This window comes from Protobothrops mucrosquamatus, unplaced genomic scaffold, assembly GCF_001527695.2.
Source record: "Protobothrops mucrosquamatus isolate PMUCROS unplaced genomic scaffold, P.Mucros_1.0 scaffold130, whole genome shotgun sequence".
NCBI classification, from domain to species: domain Eukaryota; kingdom Metazoa; phylum Chordata; class Lepidosauria; order Squamata; family Viperidae; genus Protobothrops; species Protobothrops mucrosquamatus.
The window spans coordinates 386307-411089 of NW_015386497.1; the positions used below are offsets into that span (position 1 = coordinate 386307).

At 38.4% G+C, this 24783-nt stretch overlaps 1 protein-coding gene across 1 annotated transcript in view; it reads right to left on the reverse strand.

Moving 5' to 3' along the window:
• Positions 1-14331: 14331 nt before the first annotated feature.
• Positions 14332-24783, reverse strand: part of WDR35 (WD repeat domain 35) — a 42249-nt gene continuing 31797 nt past the window's right edge. The window contains exons 21-27 of the mRNA XM_015813056.1: positions 24470-24602; positions 23523-23633; positions 20998-21162; positions 19963-20103; positions 17740-17896; positions 17051-17291; positions 14332-15635 (exon numbers count right to left, since the gene is read on the reverse strand). Of these exons, the coding sequence (XP_015668542.1) occupies positions 15482-15635; positions 17051-17291; positions 17740-17896; positions 19963-20103; positions 20998-21162; positions 23523-23633; positions 24470-24602 (1102 nt within the window). The 3' untranslated portion in view covers positions 14332-15481. The remainder of the gene's footprint in view (positions 15636-17050; positions 17292-17739; positions 17897-19962; positions 20104-20997; positions 21163-23522; positions 23634-24469; positions 24603-24783) is intronic.

Genomic DNA, 24783 nt, shown 5'->3' on the forward strand with positions numbered 1-24783 from the left:
TAATTAATTCCTATGTCAGTCTTCCTCCTGAAATTGAATTTACAGAATAATGTGAACAGTTGCAGCAACAATAAAATCAACATCTTTAAAAAAAATAGGTTTCATTTCAAAAGCATAAAGCAATATAAGAGGCAATCTAAAAGACAGACGCTGCAGTAGCTGTCATGCTGATTAAATAGTTGCTAATCAGCCCAGTTGTTAACTGAAAGCAGACTATGTGGGAGTTAGTCCCATTTTTCTTTGGAGGGATTATCACTGAGGCCCTGCTACTGAGAAGCCTTTTCTGGCAGTGAGCCAAACTAACACAAGCAGGGCCTTTGACAACTTAAATTAGAAGATAACTGGGGGAAGGAAATGTCCCAAAGGTGCTTATCAAAAAGCAACTGGACTTTCTTGGCTTTGTCTTTGAAAACCTTTCACTTCTCATTCAAGGAAGCATCTTCAATTCTGACTGAATGGTGGGCAGTGGAAGGATTTATATTCTTTGTAGTCATCTGGTCGTTAGCTCTGAGAGTCATTAAGAATTGCTGGAACTGCTGAAAGGACTGAGTTGTAGACAGGAGATAGGACTCAGTGTTTCTCAACCTTGACAATTTTAAGGCATGTGGACTTCAACTCCCAGAATTCGGCATGTCAAACATTCAAAAAATGCCTAAGGACTCTGCTGGCAAAAGGGAAACAATCTCCCTCACAATAGCAGCAGGACTTGTAGCAGTATGGAAACTGGACCTGAAGTAGAGGCCTTGGCTTCAGCCTAACACCACTTCTTCTTCTCAAAATGGCGGCCTTGTGCCATCCTTCAAGGCATGAGAGACTTGGGGACAATTTGACCTAAATCAATCCTAGGCCAAATTTTTTTTGGGGGGGTCACTTCATAATTTCTTTTTTGAACTGTTAATTTTAATAAAGGAAAGTTGAGTACAAGCAACAGCGTGAATAACAGAATAACAGAGTTGGAAGGGACCTTGGAGGTCTTCTAATCCAACCTCCTGCTCAAGCAGGAAACTCTATACCATTTCAGACAAATGACAAAGTAGCAACAATGATACATGGGAAGATCTGCAAGAAATACTATTTGCCTGCAATCAAGAGCTGGTGGGACCATAAACTAGAGAAAGCATTAGAAAATGAAGACACTAAAATCCTATGAGACTTTAGAATTCAAATAGAAAGGCACTTGCCACACAACACCCCAGACTTAACTGATGATAAGAAATACAAAAAAAAGTCTGTATAGTGAACATGGCAAAACTTGGAGACAGCAGAATAAAAGAGAAAGAACTGGAAAAGATAACAAAATGCAAAGACCCGCAAATAGAAAAAGAATGAATGTGACAAAGGAAAGCAAAGGTAGTATCAATAGAAATAAGTCCCTTGGGTGCAATTCCAAAACAGCTGGAGCATCACTTGAACACCATCAGCATTGACAAATTCACCAGCAGTCAAGTGCAGTTTTACTTGGAACAGTTTACAGATAGTCCTTGACTTATGACCACAACTGAGCCTAAAGTTTCTGTTGCTAAATGAGACAAATGAGGTTTGCCCCATTTGATGACCTTTCTTGCCACAGTTGTTAAGTGAATTGTTAAATAAGTAACCCAGTTATTAAGTGAAGCTGGCTTCCCCATTGACTCTGCCTGTTAGGTCGCAAAAGGTGATCACATGATCCTGGGACACTAGAACCGTCATAAATATGAGCCAGTTGCCAAGTACTCAAATTTTGATCATGTGACCATGGAGATGCTGCAACGGTTGTAAGTGCAAAAAACAGTCATAAGTCACTTTTTTCAGTGCCATTGTAACTTTGAACAGTCACTAAACGAATGGTTGCGATCCAGACAAGGTCCAGATTATTAAAATGGGTATAATAGCAATTTAAACCTTCATGGTAAATGCAATAAATCTAATAGTAATAATAAGCCAATTAACGTCAGATATCAGTGCAAACCCTATTTATCCTTTTTTTTATCAGGACACATTCTTTCTTCAGTATGTTTTTCTTTTAAGGATAGCAATGCATCTGTGACTATTATATTGCTAGCTCTGTTTTTAAAATATACCTAAATATTTCAAAATAATGGACTTCATGCTATAAATATAAATGCCCGTCCGAATAGAATGGTATTACATTATTCATGTATTTTTCCTTTTTTTACCCTACCTCTTCCATAACCTCAAAATGACTCAGAAAACATGTAACAGAAAGTTTTTCATCTATGCAGTGCAAATGTTCAGTAATGTTGAGATGAAAAGGGGGGGGGGGCTAGAGAAAGAAAGGAGGTATTTCTATGGAATGGCATAACATGAGACTCATCTTCAAATCCCAATCATGGTGCAAAGGTTCCTGCTAACCAGTTTTAAAGGACTTGCACCTTGGTATCCCCTTTGACTATTCCTAGCCAGCTAAGGAGGCAACGTACACTCCAGTTTAGTTACTCCATGTTTGAGTAGTGTTCTCCCTCCTCTGACACAACTCTTTCTATATGAATTATCTAGGACAGGGCTTTTCAACCAATGCTACGGGTACCACCTGTGGTACATTGGCACCTGGCAGGTGGTACGCGACCATCCTAGAAAAGTGGTAGTGGGGGAGGGGAATGAGCTGAACCGGTGGCAGCACCACACAAGCCTGAGCGAGAGATGGCTGGAGCTGCAGGGCTGTCAGGGCTCAGTGGAAGTGCCAGGATCAGTGCCGCTTTCCAGCTGATCGGCGCTTCTTCGGGGCTGTCAGGGCTCAGTGGAAGCGCCAGGATCAGCGCCAGGCTCCAGCTGGAAAGCAGCACTGATCCTGGCGCTTCTGCTGAGCCCAGAAGAAGCGCCGATCAGCTGGAATGTTGCAGCATCTCCAGGGTCTTGTGATTTACATTCAGATGCTTGGCAACTGATTCATATTTATGATGGTCACAGTGTCCCAGGGTCATGTGAAGTGACCAAAACCTGCTGCAACCACCCAGCAGACAGGGAAAAAAAAACACCCCCCCCACGTCTGCTGCCAATCCTCAACAGAAATGCTCACAACAATGAAAACCTCGGACAGGAGGAAGAGCGCCGCTGGGTGGGCAGGCAGGTGTCTTGCTCGGCTGTGGCTTGGGGGCACTTTTTTCAGTGCTATTGTAACTTCGAACAGTCACTAAGCGAACTGTTGTAAGTCGAGGACTACCTGTACTTTATCACTTTTTTCCTCTTTTTTGGGGGGGGTCATCAAGTTTTTGACACCTTGCTAGGCGACTGGTGGTACTCGGATGTTGCCATATCCTAAAAGTGGTACAATGGGTGAAAAGGTTGAAAAGCCCTGATCTAGGATACCTTCTTAACAATGTCGTTAGGGGTTAGGATCTGCTGAGCTCCAATTGTGTAACTGCTTTAGTTTGTTGACCTCAAGCTCCCTGTGGGCAAGGCTCTCCACAGCCACTTGACCTTGGGCTGCAGGAGAGAGGGGTCATCTGGCTTTTCCAGAGGCTTCTGCATAAGTAATGCTTGACCAGTGCTTTCTAGGGGGTTGCTGGGCCTCATGCAGGATCCTTACATCCATGGGCTTAATGTCTTTTGAAAGAGTGCTACACTTGTTGGGAAAAATATTTAGAACTGTTTTGAAAGGACAGTAGGCTTGTGCTTAACCCCCCCCCTCCCTGCAGAGTCAAGTATTGAAAGAATGTATGTTAATGTAACTATGGAAGAGCTCATACTGAAACTTCTCGAAGGAGCAAAATATGTTGTGTCCCTGCTCCAATAATATTTCAAAGGATTTGTGAATAAAAACAATCTTCCTTCCTTCCTTCCTTCCTTCCTTCCTTCCTTCCTTCCTTCCTTCCTTCATATATATATATATATATATATATATATATATATATATATATATATATATATATATATATATATATATATATATATATATATATATATATATATATATATATATATATATATATATATATATATATATATATATATATATATAAAGATCTAAGTAAGTAGGTATAGTTATAGATAACTATACATACTTACTTCTCTCTCTCTCTCTCTCTCTCTCTCTCTCTCTCTCTCTCTCTCTCTCTCACCTATCAATAAAATACAAAGGCTGAGAGAAGCATACTCTTTTTTCCCTGTTTCATTTCTCATCAGTTCCTCTAAGGAATTTCTCTGCTTGAAATTATTTGACTAAGGGTGGGGGTAAAATCGATGGTTTACAATCCAAGTAATGGGAAGCATTGATTTAGTTCCATAATTTAGACACTGAATCAGCAGCTACTAAGCAAAACTATGAGACCATAAAAGGATAGATAAAAATATACCATAACTCAAAGAGAAAGAGAGAGAAAATACAGAACAGAAACCTAAAGAAATTTACATGCCATCAAATTGTCCTATTCCTATAAAGGGGTAGAGCAAATCGCCTTGAAGGACAGGAGGAAGAGCCTCTATCAAGACCATGGTCAGATAAGAGGCACTTGAGCCTAGGCCAAGAAACCAGTTTGAGTAAGGAATGGGGAACCACATTCAGACTTGCAGGATTCTGTTACTATAGTTGTTGCAATAAAGGTACAGTAGTCCTGACCTACAGTACATAGCATTCTGGTCTCTCTTGTTGTGCTGAGAGTTTCTCGGATTATCTGTTCACTGGAACATCAAGATAACAAAGTACTCAGGATTATGAAAGTAAGCACAATGCTGAATTCAGATATTGAAGTTTCTTGGCATGAAGGTATCAGTTGCTATCTCTTTCTGGGTCAGCCCATCTCCTCCTCCTCCTTGCTAGTTTATTCATTCATTTATTCCCCCCCCCAATCCAATCTATGCAGAGGTCCCCCCAAAATTTTGTCTTACACAGAGCAGCAAGTGGGACCACCCACTGCAAGGCTCATAAGTGCCTGCAGGAAGCAGAAGAACTGGCATACATCTGTCCCCCTCACTGACAGAGAGAGGAAAACGAAATCATGAAGGTAGTCAATACAGGTAGTCCTCGACTTACAACGGTTCATTTAATGACCATTTGAACTTCCAACGACACTGAAAAAAGTGACCTATATGACCGTTTTTCACACTTACGACCCTTGCAACATCTCCATGGTCATGTGACCAAAATTCAAACCCGTGGCAACTGACTGATATTTCTGACGGTTGCAGTATCCTGGGGGCAGGGTCATGTGATCATCTTTTGTGACCTTCTGACAAGCAAAGTCAATGGGGAAGCCAGATTCACTTAACAACCATGTTACTAACTAACAGCTGCAATGATTCATTTAATAACATGGAAAGAATGGGGCAAAACTCACTTAGCAATTGTCTTGCTTAGCAACAGAAATGTTGGGCTCCGTTGTGGTCGTAAGTCGAGGACTACCTGTAGTCATTTTTAACATGCTTTCATTTAACTTCACTGGACTTAGTGATAAAGCTGGCCTCATATTCATGTCATTGCAAAAAAACCCCACAGGGGTTGAACTCTGGTGGGTAATGCATTCAAAGGAGGCATCTTGTAAAGCGTGTTAGCTTTGCACGGTGCGTCCTTTGAATGCTTTCATTCTTTTGAATGTTAAAATGTCCTTCTTTGAAGGATGAGTCCCATACCCAGTGGTGGGATTCAGCCGGTTCGCACCAGTTCAGCAGAACCGGTAGCTAATTTTTTGCTGCCCAGGTCCAGAACGGACTTCCAGAAGCAGCATCCACATAGAACCGGTTGTTCACATATTTGAATCCCATCATTGCCCATATCCCAGAAGGCTCAGCGCTTCCTTGGCTTTCCTTTCTTGTACGTGTACACAAGCAAAGTGACAGGGTTAATGGTTCCAGCAGGAGTAAGCAAGCAAACACAAAGCATCAGAATAGCATGAGGAAAAAAACCTGCTTGGAAATGACCTCCTGATTGGCTGCAAATAGGGTCTCATGCTCAATCTTCACCCAAAATGCCTTCTAAATGGCATGTGATGGTGGAGAAAAAAGAAACAAAGGAAGATGAGTTGTCAACATTGATACGCACCCACTAGGACAGGGCTTTTCAACCTTTTCACCCATTGTACCACTTTTAGGATATGGCAACATCCGAGTACCACCAGTCGCCTAGCAAGGTATCAAAAACTTGATGACCCCCCCCCCCCCCAAAAAGGAAAAAAGTGATAAAGTACAGGTAGTCCTCGACTTACAACAGTTCGCTTAGTGACTGTTTGAAGTTACAATGTCACTGAAAAAAGTGCCCCCCAAGCCACAGCCGAGCAAGACACCTGCCTGTCCACCCGGCGGTGCTCATCCTCCTGTTCGAGGTTTTCATTGTTGTGAGCATTTCTGTTGAGGATTGGCAGCGGAGGTGGGGTGGGGTGGGGGGGTGTTTGGTTTTTTATTCCTCCCGTCTGCTGGGTGGTTGCAGCAGGTTTTGGTCACTTCACATGACCCTGGGACACTGTGACCGTCATAAATATGAATCAGTTGCCAAGCATCTGAATGTAAATCACAAGACCCTGGAGATGCTGCAACATTCCAGCTGATCGGTGCTTCTTCTGGGCTCAGCAGAAGCACCAGCATCAGTGCTGCTTTCCAGCTGGAGCCTGGCGCTGATCCTGGCACTTCCACTGAGCCCTGACAGCCCTGAAGAAGCGCCGATCAGAGGGGAAAATGATGGTGGAATTATACAGTCAGCAGGGGACTCACTGGCAGAATCAAAGAGTCACTTGGAAAGCCGCCATCATTTCTTTATTGGATTTGGCAAGGGGGAAAAAAAAAGTTTTTACTCTCTGTGGTCAATAGTTTAGAAGCATCCCATTTCTTGTCCCATCTTTGCAATTGTGAACAACATCTTAAAAGGAAGTTGAGAAACAATACAATATTATGATATCTCATTCCCTTTTCTCTAGCAAGCCATTAGAGTGTGCATTTTATGCCAGGGTAAAGGTATTGTATAAAGGGCTGGCTGATATACAACAGTAAGATACATGGGCAATTGATCAAAATCTACCTCAGCAGGAATCAGCATCTTCCTGATCTTGGCTGATCTGAGAAGCTAAACTGGTTGGTTCTGGTTAGTGTTTGGATGGGGAAACCACCTGGCAATTCCAAGGCTGTTGGCTAAAGTAAGAAATTTAGTTTAATATAAGCAAAACCGTTTCTCAAATTCTATCAAGAAAATGGCTGGATTAGATGTTGGTCTTGATTTAAAGGTGTCTTTGCCTTTATCTTTTACCAGATGAAAATCTGGATGAGGAAACTAACCCCACGTGGAAATTATGTGGAAGAGGTCATCTCTATCCAGCAATGTCAGCTGGGAGGACCTCAAAGAGGAGCAAGAATGAAGAAAGTACTGTTGCTCCATCACACCCCCAGTGATGGAGGTAGGCCCCCATGTATGCTGCCCTTTTGTACGTGACATGATGATATGAAGGGGGAGCAGGTTGAGGTGCAATGGTGTGATGCAGCCTTCAACATTTGGATGAAAACAGAACCTGTGGAAGCTCATGGCTCTACCCTACTAAATGCTGTAGCATTTCTAGTTTAAGAAGGGCAAATGTTCTTGTCTTGTCCTATTCAAAGCGGCACAAAAAAAAAAAAAGAACCCTAAGGAAAACTGATCAGTAATTGTCTAGGCATAGTCGAGTAAAGAAAAACCCTACCTTCTTGCAGACCACAAGCATCAGATACCACGTCATTGGAGTGGATTGACCAACTGGAGAATTAACCTCTTGTAATCTCAGTGCAGTCTTAATCCAACACCTGTCACTGCTTGGACAGCCCAAGGCCTTGGTGGAAATACTTAGTCCAGGCCTTAAGCCAGGCCTCCCTGACAGAAATCTCAAAAGGGTTTTCTGCCCCAGAATGTGTGGGGTGGTGATGGTGGGGGAAAGGATCACTCTCTTTTGGCAGGTTCTGGGTGGTAATGAGGACAATTGGGCTTTCGTAGGGTAGCAGGGTTACCTTTTAATGTATCCGCTTGGTGAGAGCTGGTGGGATGGTTAAATGGGGCTAGGATGAAAGCCTGCAATCTCCCTGCATACAAATAGGTTGGGTTTAGTAGGACAGGAGAAACAGTGATGGGGTAGGCTGGAAGGTACTATTGTGAGTTTGACTGAGAAGAAATGGATTCTCTCTTTCAGTAACTCACTTTCCCCCTGTAATTTGCTTTTCTATATTGTTACCCAACTGTGTTTACCCTGTTTCTCCTACCCTGTTTGCAACAATTTTCCATGGCTTAAGGAAATATTTGTGGATTGCTTGGGTGTGTTTTAACTTTCCCCAGCAGCATGTGTGTCCCTTGTCTAATAAGAGGAATAGAGGGAGATATGGTAGAAGGGGGAGAGACAGATCTGGGAAAGAAGGCAGGACCTTTTCAATTTTGGTGGTTTGCTTCTCCATGGAACAGGATAATTTAGAGGACTAGATCAAGTTACCCCCAATTTACAGTCTGGGGGCCATCTTGAATTGACAATCACAAAATATTGTTCTTAAGGAGGATCTTTTCTTAGCGGTGTAGCTAGTAAGTCAACTGCATGTCCTGATAACCTCAAGATTATTGNTGCTCACAGTAGTGTGGAAAGTTTAGGATCAAGTTCATTGTAGTACTGCCAGCTCCATTGCAATCTGTCCTGCATTCTTAGATAATCAGGCAGGTACGTTTTACAGACCTCAACAAGGATATTTTTGAAATCACTTAATTCTGTCTTCCCTGGAGTAGGGCTCATAGCTATATGGTTGTTGTTGTCATTGTATTTCTGTGAATTGCCATAAATCATTAATGGAGTGAGCTGCATACAAATTCTCTAAATAAATCAATCAATAGAGGTTTTTTCAGCATTAATTATTTGATAATGTGGATATACATATCTTATTGACCTGCTGCTTAGATGGTATTACAGAATCTCAGAGTCTCCATATTTGACCCTTCACATATTTAGAGATACCTAAAGATGTTTTTTCTCAGTTCCAATTAGTGATGCATTATTTCTCTTTAACTGGATTTAAAATGCTTTTCGGTCTATTTTCCTTTTATTAGGTTATATTTATGCAAAGCACTGAAAAACAAACCGAGAATGATATAAATAATGAAGTTATTATTGACATGTGTGCTTTAATGATTTCATTATCGATTAGTCTGCTTTATGTTTTAAAAAAGTATTTGGTTGCATTGAGTCCATTACGTAGCTGTTTGGACTTTTTGGCACAACGCAGCTTTGGATTATATATTATTTTTGTAATAAACTCAGATATTAACCAGAGATAGTAAAATTTCAGGTAATAATAAAAACAATAAGATCCTCCAGATGGCAGGGGTGTTCTCTGTGTTCTGAAATCTTTGACTTAAGAAAAGACAAGATAGCCAGGCCTGTCTGAAGAAAACCTCATCCTTTTTTAAATATGTGCAAATTTTTGATAGCATTGCAAATACTTTTGATGTGTGTGTGTGTGTGTGTGTGTGAGAGAGAGAGAGAGAGAGAGAGAGAGAGAGAGAAAGGGAGAGAGAGAGAGAGAGGAATTATTATACTTTAAAGATAGATACATTCAGTGTTGTTCACATTTCTCTACAGTCAAGAAGCATTTTTATTTTCCCAAGAGAGATGAAATATTTCCCTTCGACAATATATTCTCTAGTGCAATTCAAACTTTGATTTCATATAGATTAAAAATAATGTGCAATTTCTAAGTTAATCTTTGTCTTATTGCAGAAATGGAACTGTAACTTGGCCAAGTGCTTTGTTGATTGTTTGGCAAGATCTCTGAATGTTGGTGTGAGCTGCCAAATTGCACCTAGATGCAGCACTTTCCACATTTCCAGAAATATCTGCTGCAACTCTAGTGAGAAATAATTAGACTTTAGTCTTCTGAAAAGCTGACCTTCATTCCACCCCGCTTCAAGCATAATTGGAACCACCTTTAATTCCTGTTGCTAAATTAGAATCTACTTCTGTCAGACTGAAAATCAAGTTCACAAGGAGTGGCAGTTTCCTTTCCCCTCAAATTTCTAAATTTCTTTGCAATAGGGGACATTCGGTACATTGTACTTGACTTGGACATGACTGAGTATTGCTCAGATTTTAGGCAGTTACTTTTTAAGGATGGTTTTACTGGTTTTCCGGAACATTGATGTGTTGTATGATCCTTATTGTTCCTTCCATCATTTCTTGATTAGGAATTCATTAATGTCCTCTACAGCGCTCTTATAGGAAGGGTGAAATAAGATTCCTCTCCCCGTGGAAGACCGTTGGGGATTGTATGGGAGGGCAGATAGGGCCCAAGGACAGTGGAGTTGGCGTCATGATAAAAACTGGGTGTTGCCAGCCCTTCCCACTCTGATATAATAATAATAATAATAATAATAATAATAATAATAATAATAATAATAATAATAATAATAATAATAATAATAATAATAATAATAATAGTAGTAGTAGTAGTAGTAGTAGTAATAATAATAATAATAATAATAATAATAATAATAATAATAATAATAATAATAATAATAATAATAATAATAATAATAATAATAAAGTTGGAAGGGACCTTGGAGGTCATCGAGTCCAACCCCCTGCTCAGGCAGGAACCCTACACCATTTCAGACAAATGGCTGTCCAGTCTCTTCTTAAAAACTTCCAGTGTTGGAGCATTCACCGCTTCTGGAGGCAGGTTGTTCCATTGGTTAATTGTTCTTACTAAGGCATTGTAAAGTGGTATTAATACTTCACGTGATCTTGATTCTATCCCTCTGTTAATGCAGCCCAGCACTGTGTTGGCTCATATTTAAGTGAAAACTATTCCCTACTTTTCCTTCCTGACTTACTCCCTCTGTGCTGCATGGAACCTGGGATTGCTCTTGCAAAAAAAATAAAAATAGATTGTCCAAAAAAGTATGATATCCAGCTGAGACTCAGAGTAATTCAATAGTGAAAAAAATAAGGTTCTACATTTAGGCAAGAAAAACCAAATGCACAGGTACAGTATAGGTGGTACCTGGCTCATTAGTAGTAGCTGTGAGAGGGATCTCGGAGTCCTAGTGGACAATCACTTAAATATGAGCCAGCAGTGTGCTGCAGCTGCCAAAAAGGCCAACACAGTGCTGGGCTGCATTAACAGAGGGATAGAATCAAGATCACGTGAAGTATTAATACCACTTAACAATGCCTTGGTAAGGCCACACTTGGAATACTGCCTCCAGTTTTGGTCACCACGATGTAAAAAAGATATTGAGACTCTAGAAAGAGTACAGAGAAGAGCAACAAAGATGATTAGGGGACTGGAGGCTAAAACATATAAAGAATGGTTGCTGGAATTGGGTATGTCTAGTCTAATGAAGAGAAGGACGAGGGGGGACATGATAGCTGTGTTCCAATATCTCAGGAGCTGCCACAAAGAAGAGGGAGTCAAGCTATTCTCCAAAGCACCTGAAGGCAAGATAAGAAGCAATGGATGGAAACTAATCAAAGAGAGAAGCAACCTAGAACTAAGGAGAAATTTCCTGACAGAACAATTAATCAGTGGAGCAGCCTGCCTCCAGAAGTTGTGAATGCTTCAACACTGGAAGTTTTTAAGAAGAGACTGAACAACCATTTGTCTGAAATGGTATAGGGTTTCCTGCCTGAGCAGGGGGTTGGACTAGAAGACCTCCAAGGTCCCTTCCAACTCAATTATTATTATTAAAACAAAAGAGACTGCCATAGGTATTTTTCCATGCTGGCATTGAAATTGAATTAAGCTGCAAATCCAGTTGCCTTTGTAAAAAGAAATGAGAAGGGGGTATTTTTCTCTCTCTTCATTTTGGCTCTGAGTAAACAACTGCTTTTCACCATAGGTAGCCGTAACCCAGACTCAGCATTATCCTGCTCCACAGTTATGTATATTCTTTATCATGTTGCTTTTGTGCTGATTCCATTAACAAAACTCTGAGCAGCTCACAGTGGTAACATAATACACATGAATCATATTGATCATATTTAGTAAATAATAGCATAATTAAATCATAATCACATGAATGCACTGATGTAATTTACATGATTTCTTCTAAAAGGAAACAACAGGAAGAGGAATAGTAATGTAAAATAGCTTTCTGGTTGATCAAATGCTCATTGTGAAGATCAAATTTGCTCCAGAAATTGTTTGCATTGTGTGAATGAGATGCTGCTGGAAGACTCAATCAAAGTGACTACCCAATAGTTCACAGTCCATTTACAATAAAATTATTATGTACTAACAATTGAAATAGGATTTTGTATTGTATACTGGCAGGTTTGTTTAAAATTCTTAACACAGATGTGTTGGCTGTAAGCCGAATATTGGAAATATACACATTTAATTTAGTGGCCCTGGGTCATTGCTTTATTTTAGCAGGGACAGTCAAATTAATACGCTCAGAATCTATGCATCCTTTTTGGATGCATGAAAATAGTGTTTTTATTATCTCTGAAAATATTTGGAGTTTAATTCAACTTCTGTTAAGGATGAGTAATCTATTAAGGATTCCTTATTTAACAAGTGATTGTAATGGTATGTGGGAAAGGCCTTGGGAGATGGGGCGAAGAGATGCTGCCTAAGGCAGCGGTCCTCAACCTTTTGGGCACCAGGGAACGGTTACGTGGAGAGAGGGTTTTCCACAGACTGGAGGGTATGTGGTTTTGTGTGCTGCCTGTATCCCACAAATGGGGCTTTGCTTGTTTGTGTGGACCAGTTGTTGGCATGCTGCAGCCCGGTACCGGTCCATGCACCAGGGATTGGGGATCCCTGGCCTAGGGTATGGTCAGAGAAGAGACAGTGTAGCTGTATAGAACAAGATGTGCAGGAGGGACCCTGTCTAGTTTCTTGGGTGATGACGGGAGAACTTATTTCAGACTTGTAAAATCCTATTAACGTAACTTACAATAAAGTAGAATTAGCTTTCGTGGTCCTGTTTCCTGTTTGGTCTCCCTGTAAGGTTGACAACGGCTATATTTTGGCTGCTTCTTTAGTTGTGTGTGCATATGCATATATTTAGCTGCTTCTCTGAGAGCCAACCGGTAACATTTTAATTTCAGGAAGCAGGCCAACTTGAAGATAACATATGGCAAAATATTGCCATAAATTTAATTGTTTCTCTTCTGTCATGAACTAGAAGAAAAACAAATTAAGAGACATAGGTTGTCAGTATATCTTATTTCCTGCTGATGCAGCCTTTTAATTGGTAAGTTATTGACCTCTGAAAAATTGAAGTACGTAATGAAATAGTGACACCTTGTAAATCAAATGGGTTGCTTAGGTAGTGAGGATTGTAATTATGGGGACATAAATATTCTTCAGCTATTCCTTTGCAAGAGCAGAGGCAAGCCACCCGAAACCACTGTATGTCGTGGAATTAACTATTGAGAGGAACGACATCCTTGAATTTTGGTTGTTCTGATACTGTGCATTCTCCAAGTTATCAAAGGTAAATACTGCTTTAATTTATTATTTCTTAGACATTTGTGCTTCATGCAAAAAAGAAAACATACTTGTTAGAGCTCCTATTTAAATTATATATGTTTATACCAATAAAAACATCCACACTTGAAAAATTATATATGTTTATACCAATAAAAACATCCACACTTGAAAAATATAGGCTGAGTGCGGTCTTTCTTAAGCATTCCAATTTTCTCCTACGTCTTGAGTACTATTGAGAAGGGCTTTGAAGATTCTGACTTCTATCGTCAGTCCCAATGATGTTCTGCTGTTATGATCAGAGAAAGGGACACCAAGACTGGATTCCCTACCTACAAGATCACTCTCCAGTGGTGGATGGGTCTTTTGATCCACCATACAGCAGCCGAGATATCCCAATTACTAAAGGGCTGCGGCAGCTTATTTATCAAATATTAAAACTAGCACAATGCAGTTGTCATGACTTGTTATCAAATATCATTGTTCTTTCATCTTCCTCTCTATAGAATCCCATTTTAGGTTCTAAAGCTTTCAACGACCTTGCACATCTTAAAAAGTTCATCGTTAATGCACAGTAGCTAAATTGATTTCTTTTGGGTTTTTATTAAAAGAAATCCCCAAGCTTTGAGTTATTTCTGTCTCCATGATCAGGAGGTTATTCTTACCATGTGTCCAGTATATGCACCTATGTATTTCCACAAAGTTTCTACTCCAAACTAATGCTAACGCTATTAATGTAGAAATATAGGACTGTTACAGACTATTAGAGAGTTGGGCTTGAACAGTAATTATATAGCAATTTAATACATAACCACTGAAAATTTTAATAGTAATTTTCAGTGGTTATGTATTGCTCAATAATGTGTAATCTGGTATAACTTACATATAAGAGAAATAATAGAAGACATACACAGGAATTCCTATTTTCCATTAATACATTCATTGTGTAAAACAGAAACACAACAGGTTTTTATGTTTAATTTATTGAAAAATGAACTCAAACAATACATACAAACAGAATAGGAAATTCAGAGTATATCTGGAAATTATTTTAATTATTAAATGAATTATTTCCAGGGTGATATATGTAATGACATTTTATGTAATAAACCATGTATTTGTCCATACCACTTTTTATTTTGATTTATGCATTTTATCGTTTAGTTTTCTACAGTGACAGCTGTTTCTTCATGGAAAAATATAATACTGTATTATTACAGAAAAGAAAGGTAGCTTATATAAATATTGCTTTAAAAATAAACAGTTCTTTTCTCATATAAAGCAACAAACATAAACAAAATTCTGGAGCAAGTGGTTATGTACAAATGGATCATCTTTTCCATGTAGGAAATTTATTTCTATTAAACATTCAACTGATCAAGAATTTAGTCTCAGCTTTTATACAAAATTACTGTTAGCTATGCTGTTTTACTTCAGTAGTTAATGTTGCACAATTCTTTGCTGCTTTTGGAGATAATATTATGAAAAAGCAAAGTGCTGAAGGAAGGGTCAGAGCAGGAAAAAGGGAGCAAAAGGGCTAACAGGCTTTGAATATTCTGAATCAAGCATTTCTTCTTGTTACAGTTCTCTCCCAGACTTTTCCCAGAAGAGGTCATGCCTTGAATTTGACCGAGAACCCTGCATGTAAAATCTAAGCTATTTCAGAAGGCTTGGATTTCTGCCATCAATGCCCAAACAGCTGATCAAAGAGACTGTAATATTTTGATAGTGCTTCAAGTGTAGCAATAACCAACCCATGCCTTTTACTTGGGTCACGTACCCATATTTAAAAATTGTAGACTAAACTGTGGTATCTTTTCAGCGAAGAGCTGAAAAAGTGGCATACCTGTATTTATTTTATACACATATTACTGTGAACGTCAGTGCAAAAGTGACCATGACTTTTGCCAAGACTATTAACGGTAGTTCGTTCCCACAAAAAAACAGCCCCGTTTTCCCCACAATCTTTTCCAAAAATGCTCTACTTCACTTACAGAATATAATGCTCGCGCAAAGAAATATTGCAAAGCTCTTGCAAAGAATAAATCAAGCAAGCAAATATTTGTTTATATCAAGTACCCCGAGATTAAAGGACACAGATGGCTGTTTTCACCTGCATAATTTAATAGGCCACTGAACTGTGGCAGAGTGGGCAGAAGTTATAGTTGCTGATTTCTTGAGCTTGGACACAGTGCTTGCATATATTGCACATCCAAAACTGATATTCTGTGATGGGCCTTCCTGTAGCAACACATGTGGGAAGCTTTCCTTCTCCCCTAAAAAAACGCAAGGAAGAAAAATTATATCACAATATGCCAAGGTTATACAACTACATTAGTCATTCATTCAAATTTAAGATTACAAGCGTGGATTGCAAACATTTCAACAATATACAACAGATCAAACTGGTTAAAAAAATAGTTAAAAAAACTATTGCATAGCAATAGAATTATTTTCAAAATTAAAAATGCAATCTGCAGGTAAGATGAATGCTCTCAAATGAGTATTATTTCTAGATTAATTTATATTATGAGAGGGATTCCAATTTATATATGTGACAAATATTTCCAGGAAGTAAATTTTTTGTTTAGAAAAGCTGTATCATATGCTCTTACCTATTGTTAAGCATTAAATAACGAACCAACAATTAATGTTAATTTTCCAAATTAGGCAACGTTGAATATACATATATAGCATTTTTGATTGGATGTTTTGGGGAGGCTATATAAATGTGGGACAAAAGCTAAAATTTTCAGATAACATTCTTTTGAACTGCATACCTAGTACTTGGAATTAAAACCAACTAACTTAAATGGATTCTCCAGGCCCTTACAATGCCCAAATGACTTATACTGCAGCATTGGAAAGGTATATATGACCCCTTACTCAATGGATTGAGGACCTGACTGTACTTGCCACTTATAAGTGGGTGCCTAGATGTAGACCTTGTATGAACAAGTATAATAAAATATTGAATCCATTTATAAAAAATACAGTAAGCTAAAAAAAGCAGGCCAGTTATATGCTGTGTGTGTATACACACACACACACACACACAGAGAGAGAGAGAGAGAGAGAGAGAGAGAGAGAGAACTGTAACTATTTACTGTTAAAACATATTGTACTTTTTCCTTTGTTGTATTTTACTTCACTTTAAAAAATATTTATGCATTTTTATTTTTGCATTTTGTTTTTTTTCATTTTTTCATCACTATTTTAAAAACAAAAGAATAAATTAAAAAGTGAGGTGTGCAGGCAGTCCTCATTCAACAGCCATAATTGGGACTGGCAACTCAATCAGTAAACGATTACTAAGTGAAACCCCAATTGTGGTGATGAACTTATTTCAGCTTCCCTTTGCTTTGCGGAGCTGCGAAGGCTGTAAACGCAAGGACTGGGTTGCAAAGTTACTTTTTCATCCCCGTCATAACTGTGAATGGTCACTAAATGAGGACCAACCTGAATAAAGAACAATTCTCAACATTGTATAAGAAGGCCTTTGCAAAGGGAGAATCCTCTTCTCTCTTTCTCCCATGTTTTTTCCCCCCTTAATCCAAATAGACTTTGGGAACAGGCAGAATTGCAGGGTAAAAGAGAATATGGACCACCTACAATGCTTTTTTCCTGCTGGATCACTGATTTCCACCAAACCCAGGATATTGTAATGTAATTACAAGAACACCATGCTTACTCTTCGAGAAGTCCATCCAAGTCTGACTTTTTGCTATCTTTAGGATAGTGTTTTGTGAATATTTGCAGGGCAAGTTCTTCATATTGCTGCTTCTGGTCTGGACTAAGATTTTCTAAAGATTCCAGTTTAACAAAAGCTTTTGAACAGGTACCGAATGCTCTGTTAGCACATGCACAAAGAGCCAACAGGGAATAGACTTCTACTGCAGGAATAATGTCTTCGTAATCCCTCAAGTGAAGAGCTGTTAATGTAGAAAGCGATAGATTCAGAACATATCCATCTATTAAATTAAATAAGCCGTTTTGTTGCATAAGTACTGTTACGTTAATGTATTGAAATCATTGGCTGACACCCAATTGTTCTGATCCACAGTATGAAGTGGCTTAATACAAACAACAGGAAAGATCTACCTACAAGAGAACTGTAAGATCTATACTAAATCCCCAAACTGGCAGAAATATGTTCAATATCTGGAATACAACAGTTGACTACTTAAGTAGTCAATAGCCATAAATGATTCAGGCTAAGAGTTTTAGATCTTTAGTGATTTCAGTGAGGTTTCTTTTGAGGAAAGCATTTCCCCAGATATACAGAATATAATAGGAGCATTGAAAACGTTTGCTTAAGGACTGGATACGTAATGGAAAAATTGCCCCGTGAATCCAAAGTGGAAAAAGGCAGCATCATACCTGTTTTCATTGCTGTATCCACATAACCTTCATACAGCTGCCTTTGGGCAAGTATGAAAAAATGGTAAGCCTCAGCTCCTCGCCAAGCGTTATCGATCAGGCGACTGTCTGTGGAAAGAACATCTTCCTCTAGCAAGCCAGCTAGGGCTGAGGTAGCCTGGGATAAAAGATGTAATCAAAGGAAATAAACAAGTGATAGCATGCCTATTATTTACATTAAGTTGGTATGCATTTCATGCATTGTGACAATGCACTTCATGATACATAACAATGTTAAGTTGTACAGCAGTGAACTATAAACAGGAAAAGCATTTAAAGGGAAGTAAGCCCATCTTTATTTCTTGAATGACACGTTCATCATCAAAACCAAACATATTTAGCAATAGCACTTAGACTAGGTATTTGCAAGACCGCCTCCTACCAAATACCTCCCTTCGACCAGTCCGCTCCCACAGAGAGGGCCTCCTTAGGGTGCCGTCGGCCAGTCAATGCCGGCTGGCGACCCCCAGGGGGAGAGCCTTCTCTGTGGCAGCTCCTGCCCTCTGGAATGACCTACCCCCTGACCTACGTACAACTGCGGACCTGCGCCTTTTNATTTCGTGCGGCCGGCCTGGCGTAGTCTTAATTAGGTTTTAGTATAGGTTTTTATATGGGGTATTTTAGAGCAGGCCTTTATTTATTTAATTTGATTTTAGAATAGATATTTATTGTGATTTTTATTATCGCCTGTTCACCGCCCTGAGTCCCGTAAGGGAGATAGGGCGGTATACAAATCTAAATAAACATAAACATATTGTTTCATACTGCTTTATAGCCCTCTCTAAGCGGTTCTACAGAGTCAGCATATTGCTCCCAACTATCTGGGTCCTCATTTTACTAACCTCGGAAGGATGGGAGGCTGAGTCAACCTTGAGCGGGTGAGACTCAAACTGCCAAACTGCTGGCAGCTGGCAGCCAGCAGGATTAGCCTGCAGTACTGCATTCCAACCACTGAGTACCACGGCTCTCGGATAATGGTCCGATGCACAGAACTTATTCATTTCAGAAGGGGGAGACCACATTGTATACAATCAAATGTCACCAACAGGGACCAAGAAGCTGCTTTACCCAAGGTTTTCCTCCTACTAATTAGAATTTTTCTTTTTCTTTTCTTTTTATTGAAGTTTTATAAAAGTTACAATATAAACCCCAAAACCAACCCACCCTAAACTCCCCCTCTCCCTCCCCCACTTCCCAGAGCTGAATACAGGGTTACAAATATAATAATCATAATCTAACTAACATTAACCAACTATGTAAATAACCAAGTCCATAATGCGCTTTAACTCCTCTTTAACATAAATATAATAATTAAAACATAAACAAATTAGTATCCTAATTATTAAACAATAGAATATTGTTAAACAATACTAATACTAATAATAATATCATATAATTAAAACTAATAAAAATGTCACTATAATAAACTATTAATACTAATAATACTCTAAAATTTACTCATAGGCTAAATGGAACTTTTTAGTCCCATATTTATTCTGAATATAATCTATCCATCTTCTCCAAACCGAAATGTATCTTTCTTGTGAATGATCCTTCAAACAGGCAGAAATCTTAGCCATTTCTGCTAAATTTGACACTTTAAGCGTCCATTCTTCTATAGCAGGCAAGCAATCCTTCTTCCAATATTGCCCTACTAATAACCTTGCAGCTGTTATCAAATTCAACATCAAGTTAGTTTCTTTAACATCACAATCTGTAATAACAATTGTAATAACAATTTTTCTTAAAGGAGAAGTGTCACTGGAAATTCTGTGATTTTCCTTTTTTCTATGGAAGACGTAAATGAAGGAAAACTGTGTGAGGAGCAGCATTGGCTTCTGCAAGATGGTGAATATGGAATAAGTGTTTTGACTGTGCAACAGTTGTCATAAGCATGCACAAAAAGGGGCAGGGCATGATCCGTAACGCTCTGTCCACCATCTTGCAGATACTAACCTCTCACTCCAAAATGCTTATGGTGAGGTATATATCCTATTTTAACATATAACTTTGACTGGATACATTTGTAAAACCATTTCCCAAAGGGTGTTCTAAATATTTTTGGATAACATTGATAGGAAATATGAGTTGGAATATGAGTATTACGGAAACACTTCACAACTCCATCTGGATAGGTATTCCTTGCAGTCACATTGGAAATGATGAAACCGTCTGAAACTTTACCTCTGAAGTCTTTCCTTTGACTTTTCCTCTCTGAGAATTTTTTATTTGTTCATGGTATTGTTCAACAAGTAAAGCCGACATGACATACAGCTTCTTAACCCGTAAAGGTTTGGTCCTCTTTTTAGCTTCTTCATCTGCAATCTTTAAAAGGCAAACATTACAAATTCGCTTTATTTTCTAATTACAATGCCGTATACAAAACTAAAGCAGTAAAAGTGTTTTGCACATCAAGTAGATTTATATTCTACTCAGACATTTGTAAAAAAAAATCTGACAATACTCCAAGCTGTTTTCCCCTTAATAATTTTCTCCCTTGCCTGAAAGCAAAGGATTTCTTAATAAGAGTCTTTTTTGCTGTCTTATTAAGTTGAATATAACCCATAACAAGCACTGTTGCAGAATGGAAAACTGGGCATAAGATGGATCTCTTTGAAGGGAGTGAGAACATCTCTCCTTTTTTTTTTTTTTTTAGTTAAGAACCAAATGCTAATTTGTGTGTGAAAAGTAAATTTAATCAAGTTTCATATCACAGGCATACAACGTTAAATATATCTTCATCAGCCTTCATCCAAAAAAGTGCATATCAAAACCCCACATGTCTTCCTGCTCCTGGCCTGGAGTCTCAGAAAAATAGAGGAAAAAACAAACTGTAAAAGTAGCTTCTAATTCAATACGATACAACTATTGCTGAACAAACAGATAAAGGCTAATTATGTGCTCCAAATCTCCTTTAAGCATATAAAGGCTCTAATAGATAAAATATATAGTACGACAAGAGAAACATGTATATTTATTCCTAGTAATAGAACCATCAATGGGCAAAGTGAAAAATCTACCAGGAATAAAAACGGTCAACTTCTTAAATAGTTAGCATCGAGCTACTGTATGCCAGTATTACCCCAGTAGGCTTTTGTATCCGCCAAAACATGTCCTAAATCTTCTGCAGCAGAAAAAGAAGAATCCATTCCATCAGATATTTTTGGAACATCACTGTTTATCCCATTTCTCTCTTTTTTTCCAGATTAACAACAGTACCTTGAACATAAGTTTCGCAGCATCAAAGAAATAATTGGCTTTACGATATAGTTCAACAGCATCGAGAGGTTTATTCTTTTCCAATAACTGAGACGCATATCTAGCTAGAAGAGAACCAATCTCTTTCATATTGTGTTCCTTGGCTAGTTCAACTGCTTTACTCCACTGGAAGAAAAAGCAACAGCCATTAATCAATGCAAATCCAAATTTAGGAACAAAGTCTTAAATAAACGTGCTCTCTTTATCAGAGAAAATAATCTAGGGGATTTTAAGATTACAGTACTAGGACATGGGTACATTTCATTTTGTAGGGATATATTGGGACTGTAATCTTGTGGGACAGTTGCCACAGTTGTGGGAAAGTAGGCCTAAATGAAATTAATTAATGTTTCAACTAGAGCAGAAAATAAGACAAGTATGTGTGATGTTTCTTCAGTAGTTAAATGTATTTATGTATAAATATTTAAAAAATGATTATGATAGTATTTTTTTTTTGGAGCATTTAAAGATATATTTGTCAGGGACAGGAATGTACATATTGAATGCAAGTGATGCCGTATTGTTAGTCAAATGCTAGATGCAACAAAGAATATGGCTCTGAAAATTAACTTTTAGTTTGACAAGAAAATTGAGTGAACAATTATAAAAATTATCAATAGCAAAAATAGAGGATAGGTAGTCCCCAGCTTACAACAGCACTTGGGACTGCAATTGCTAAGTAAACTGGTCATAAAGCACAATGCCACATGACTGTTGTTTAGTGATGGCAGTTTTGCCGTTCCAGTTGTTATCATTAGGTAAGGACTACACATGACCACGACTTCCGTCTTCTTGCTGGCTTCACCACTGAATTTGCTCGTGGGAAGTTGGCAGGGAATGGTGGAAATTGACACTCAGCTCTCAGTCACGTGCTGCAGGGATGCTGCGACAACCAGAACTTTGAGGACTAGTAAATCCCCCTAGTTCAGTACCATCGTAATTTTGAACAGTCGCTGAGAGAATGGACATAACCCAAAGATCACCTATATATAATATTTACTAAATGGTGGCAGAAAGAATGTTTATCAGAAGGAGGGGGAAAGGTTGCATATAATAGCCTGCTTGTCTGTATTTTTTTATATGAAAATCAGAATTCAATAAGCTAGGAAAAACATAACAGCAAGACGAAAGCAGTGAATGTGCGGTGCATCACAATTGTGTGCAATAAAACAAGAAGAAAATAGTGGGCGTAATAAACTTAAGGAAAATAGACCCAGAGTGAAAGAGAGTGTGTATTGTGTGTGTGTGTGTGTGTGTGAGTGACCAGTACAAAAGAAATACATTAAGGTGCTCTAGAGACATATAGAGAGAATGAATGAAGATTGAATTGCAGAATAAATATACAGAGGAGAGAATGAGTTGAAAGGAAATGAAAAACCAACAAATCTATGGTTGGATGAAGTAATGGATATTCTCAAAAGGAGAGCAATGAGTTGCTTGAAGAAATTTAATAATAATAAAATGCCCATGAGAACCAATATATTTTTGTGTTGCTACTGCATTAATCTCTTTGCTAACTAACAAAGTAATTCCAGCTCCAGCTGAAATCTCCATTTTTTTTTGTATTTGTCTATTCATCTACCAGTCCAATACTTGCTGTAGTACCTACTTTTGAAGGTAATATTTTTTGTCACACAAGGAAGCAGGGACATTGTTGATGCAATCATTAAATTTCAGCTGCTTTGTTGTTTAGGGAGATGAGCGTTTTTAAGAGATAAAATTGGTTCTTTAAACATTTTCTCCTTTAGCATTCCACATCAAATGGGGAGGAGCCTAAGTTTGGGGTTATTTAGACAGCAAAATGGGTGCTTTTTCCTTTATATTCTTCCAACCTCCGCAACAATGGGTTGATTAACTATTTTGTTCCCACTGACTCAGCGAGTGTACTTGAGGCTGCAAATGGGATGGAGGCTGGAGATTGCACATGATCCCTGGATTACCTTCCCATAGTTTAGCTGCAGTATCTTTTCTTTCCCCCCCAACAACATATTTTAAACAAGTAGCTAAACCAGACAAGAGATACCTAAATTGGACCTCCTTTATGTTTCTAAAATTAGTTGTGCAAGAGCTTTTGAATGGAACCATGGAAGAAGAGAATTAATTTTCCCCCAATGTTAATTGTCTGAGAATCTGTGTAGTCCCCTGAAAAATAGCTGGAGTGTGTATTTGATATTTGGGGATTGGCCCGTGGAAAAAAATCAAGTTTTTCAAACTGGTCCCTAGTGAAAACTGTGTTCCCCAATCATGCTACCTCTTTTTAGACAGTAGGAGATCTGATTATACATTTCTTATGTAATTTCTGAATTAGCCATTAAAGACACAGAACTTGAGGACACATAAATCCCTAGGTAGATATATTTGTTATATATTCAATCTCTTAGCTGCCAGCTGAAGCTGCAAGGGAAGCTATATTGAAATCAGCCATTCCGTTAATATGAACAAGCTCCCCTCAAATAATGTCTCCTATATTATGCTTATATTTTTACCTGGTTGAGATTAACACAGACATCTACTGCATCCTTTGGTCTGTTACATTTCAGAAAGGCAGCTACAGCTTGTTCACACATCCCCACAGTAACAAACTTATGGCTTATGTCCTAAAAGGTATGGAAAGGTATTATTACATTCTAGAATAGTAGCAGCATACAATATCAAAACTCCTTAATTTCTAACAAATTGACTGTGGCCATGTGCTGGCAAAGAACAGAAATACAAAATATGAGATAGTGGTAACCAAGATTAATCAGGGTAATTATTATTACCATCTTTTCCGGTGTTTTATTGTTTAGAAATTTAAAGTGTAATCTATGCTATGCTGCTTTTGCTTTACTATGTACAGACGACCATTTCACAATCACAGCCCCTTTGGGTATTCAGTCTCAAAAATGTGTTAAGACTATGGCTGAGGTTATTCTGTCCTAAAGGTCATATATGATAAAAAATATCATTTATTATATGGCATTATATTTTTTACCAGATTTTCCTTTCAACACGAGAAACAGCCTGATTTTTAAACTTTCCTTTTATGTCTTCAGTATGTTACCCTCGGTAGAATCAAGGATTTATTTTTTCAGATAAAAAAACTTGCCCAAATCAATAAAATAGAGAATACAATCATAAGCATATGTAATGAGAAACAAGTTTCCCAGAAATTAGCAATAGCACTTAATACTGCTTCACAATGCTTTACAGCCCTCTCTAAGCAGTTTACAGAGTCAGCATATTGCTCCCAGCAATCTGGGTCCTCATTTTACCGACCTTGGAAGGACGGAAGGCTGAGTCAACCTTGAGCAAGTCAGGATCAAACTCCTGGTTGTGGGCAGAGTCAGCCTGCAATACTGCATTCTAACCACTGCGCCACCAGGGCTTAATATCATCCAACATAAGCAGTTTATAGTAACTAATCCCAAGAAGCAGCTCTTTTTATACTCACTGGAAGTAACTTGTTATTTTCTGGAAGCGAGTTAGCCAAATTTTCTAACGCTTGATAGTCTTCCAGCATATAATAACATTCAGCCAAACGTTCATGGTTTCTGCCTTGTACAAAATAGGGAACTGCATTCGCCCTACAATGGTGAAAAAAAAAAAGAGAGAGAGAGAGAAATGGCTGATGATCTGTGAATATTGTGAAATGTGTAAGGAATACTCAGGGTATAATCAAGCAAAGGCATGGTTTCTGAAAAAAAATGTCCGGTTATTTATAATTCTGTATTGTCAGTGCTTGAACAGAATTTTAACAGATGTTGC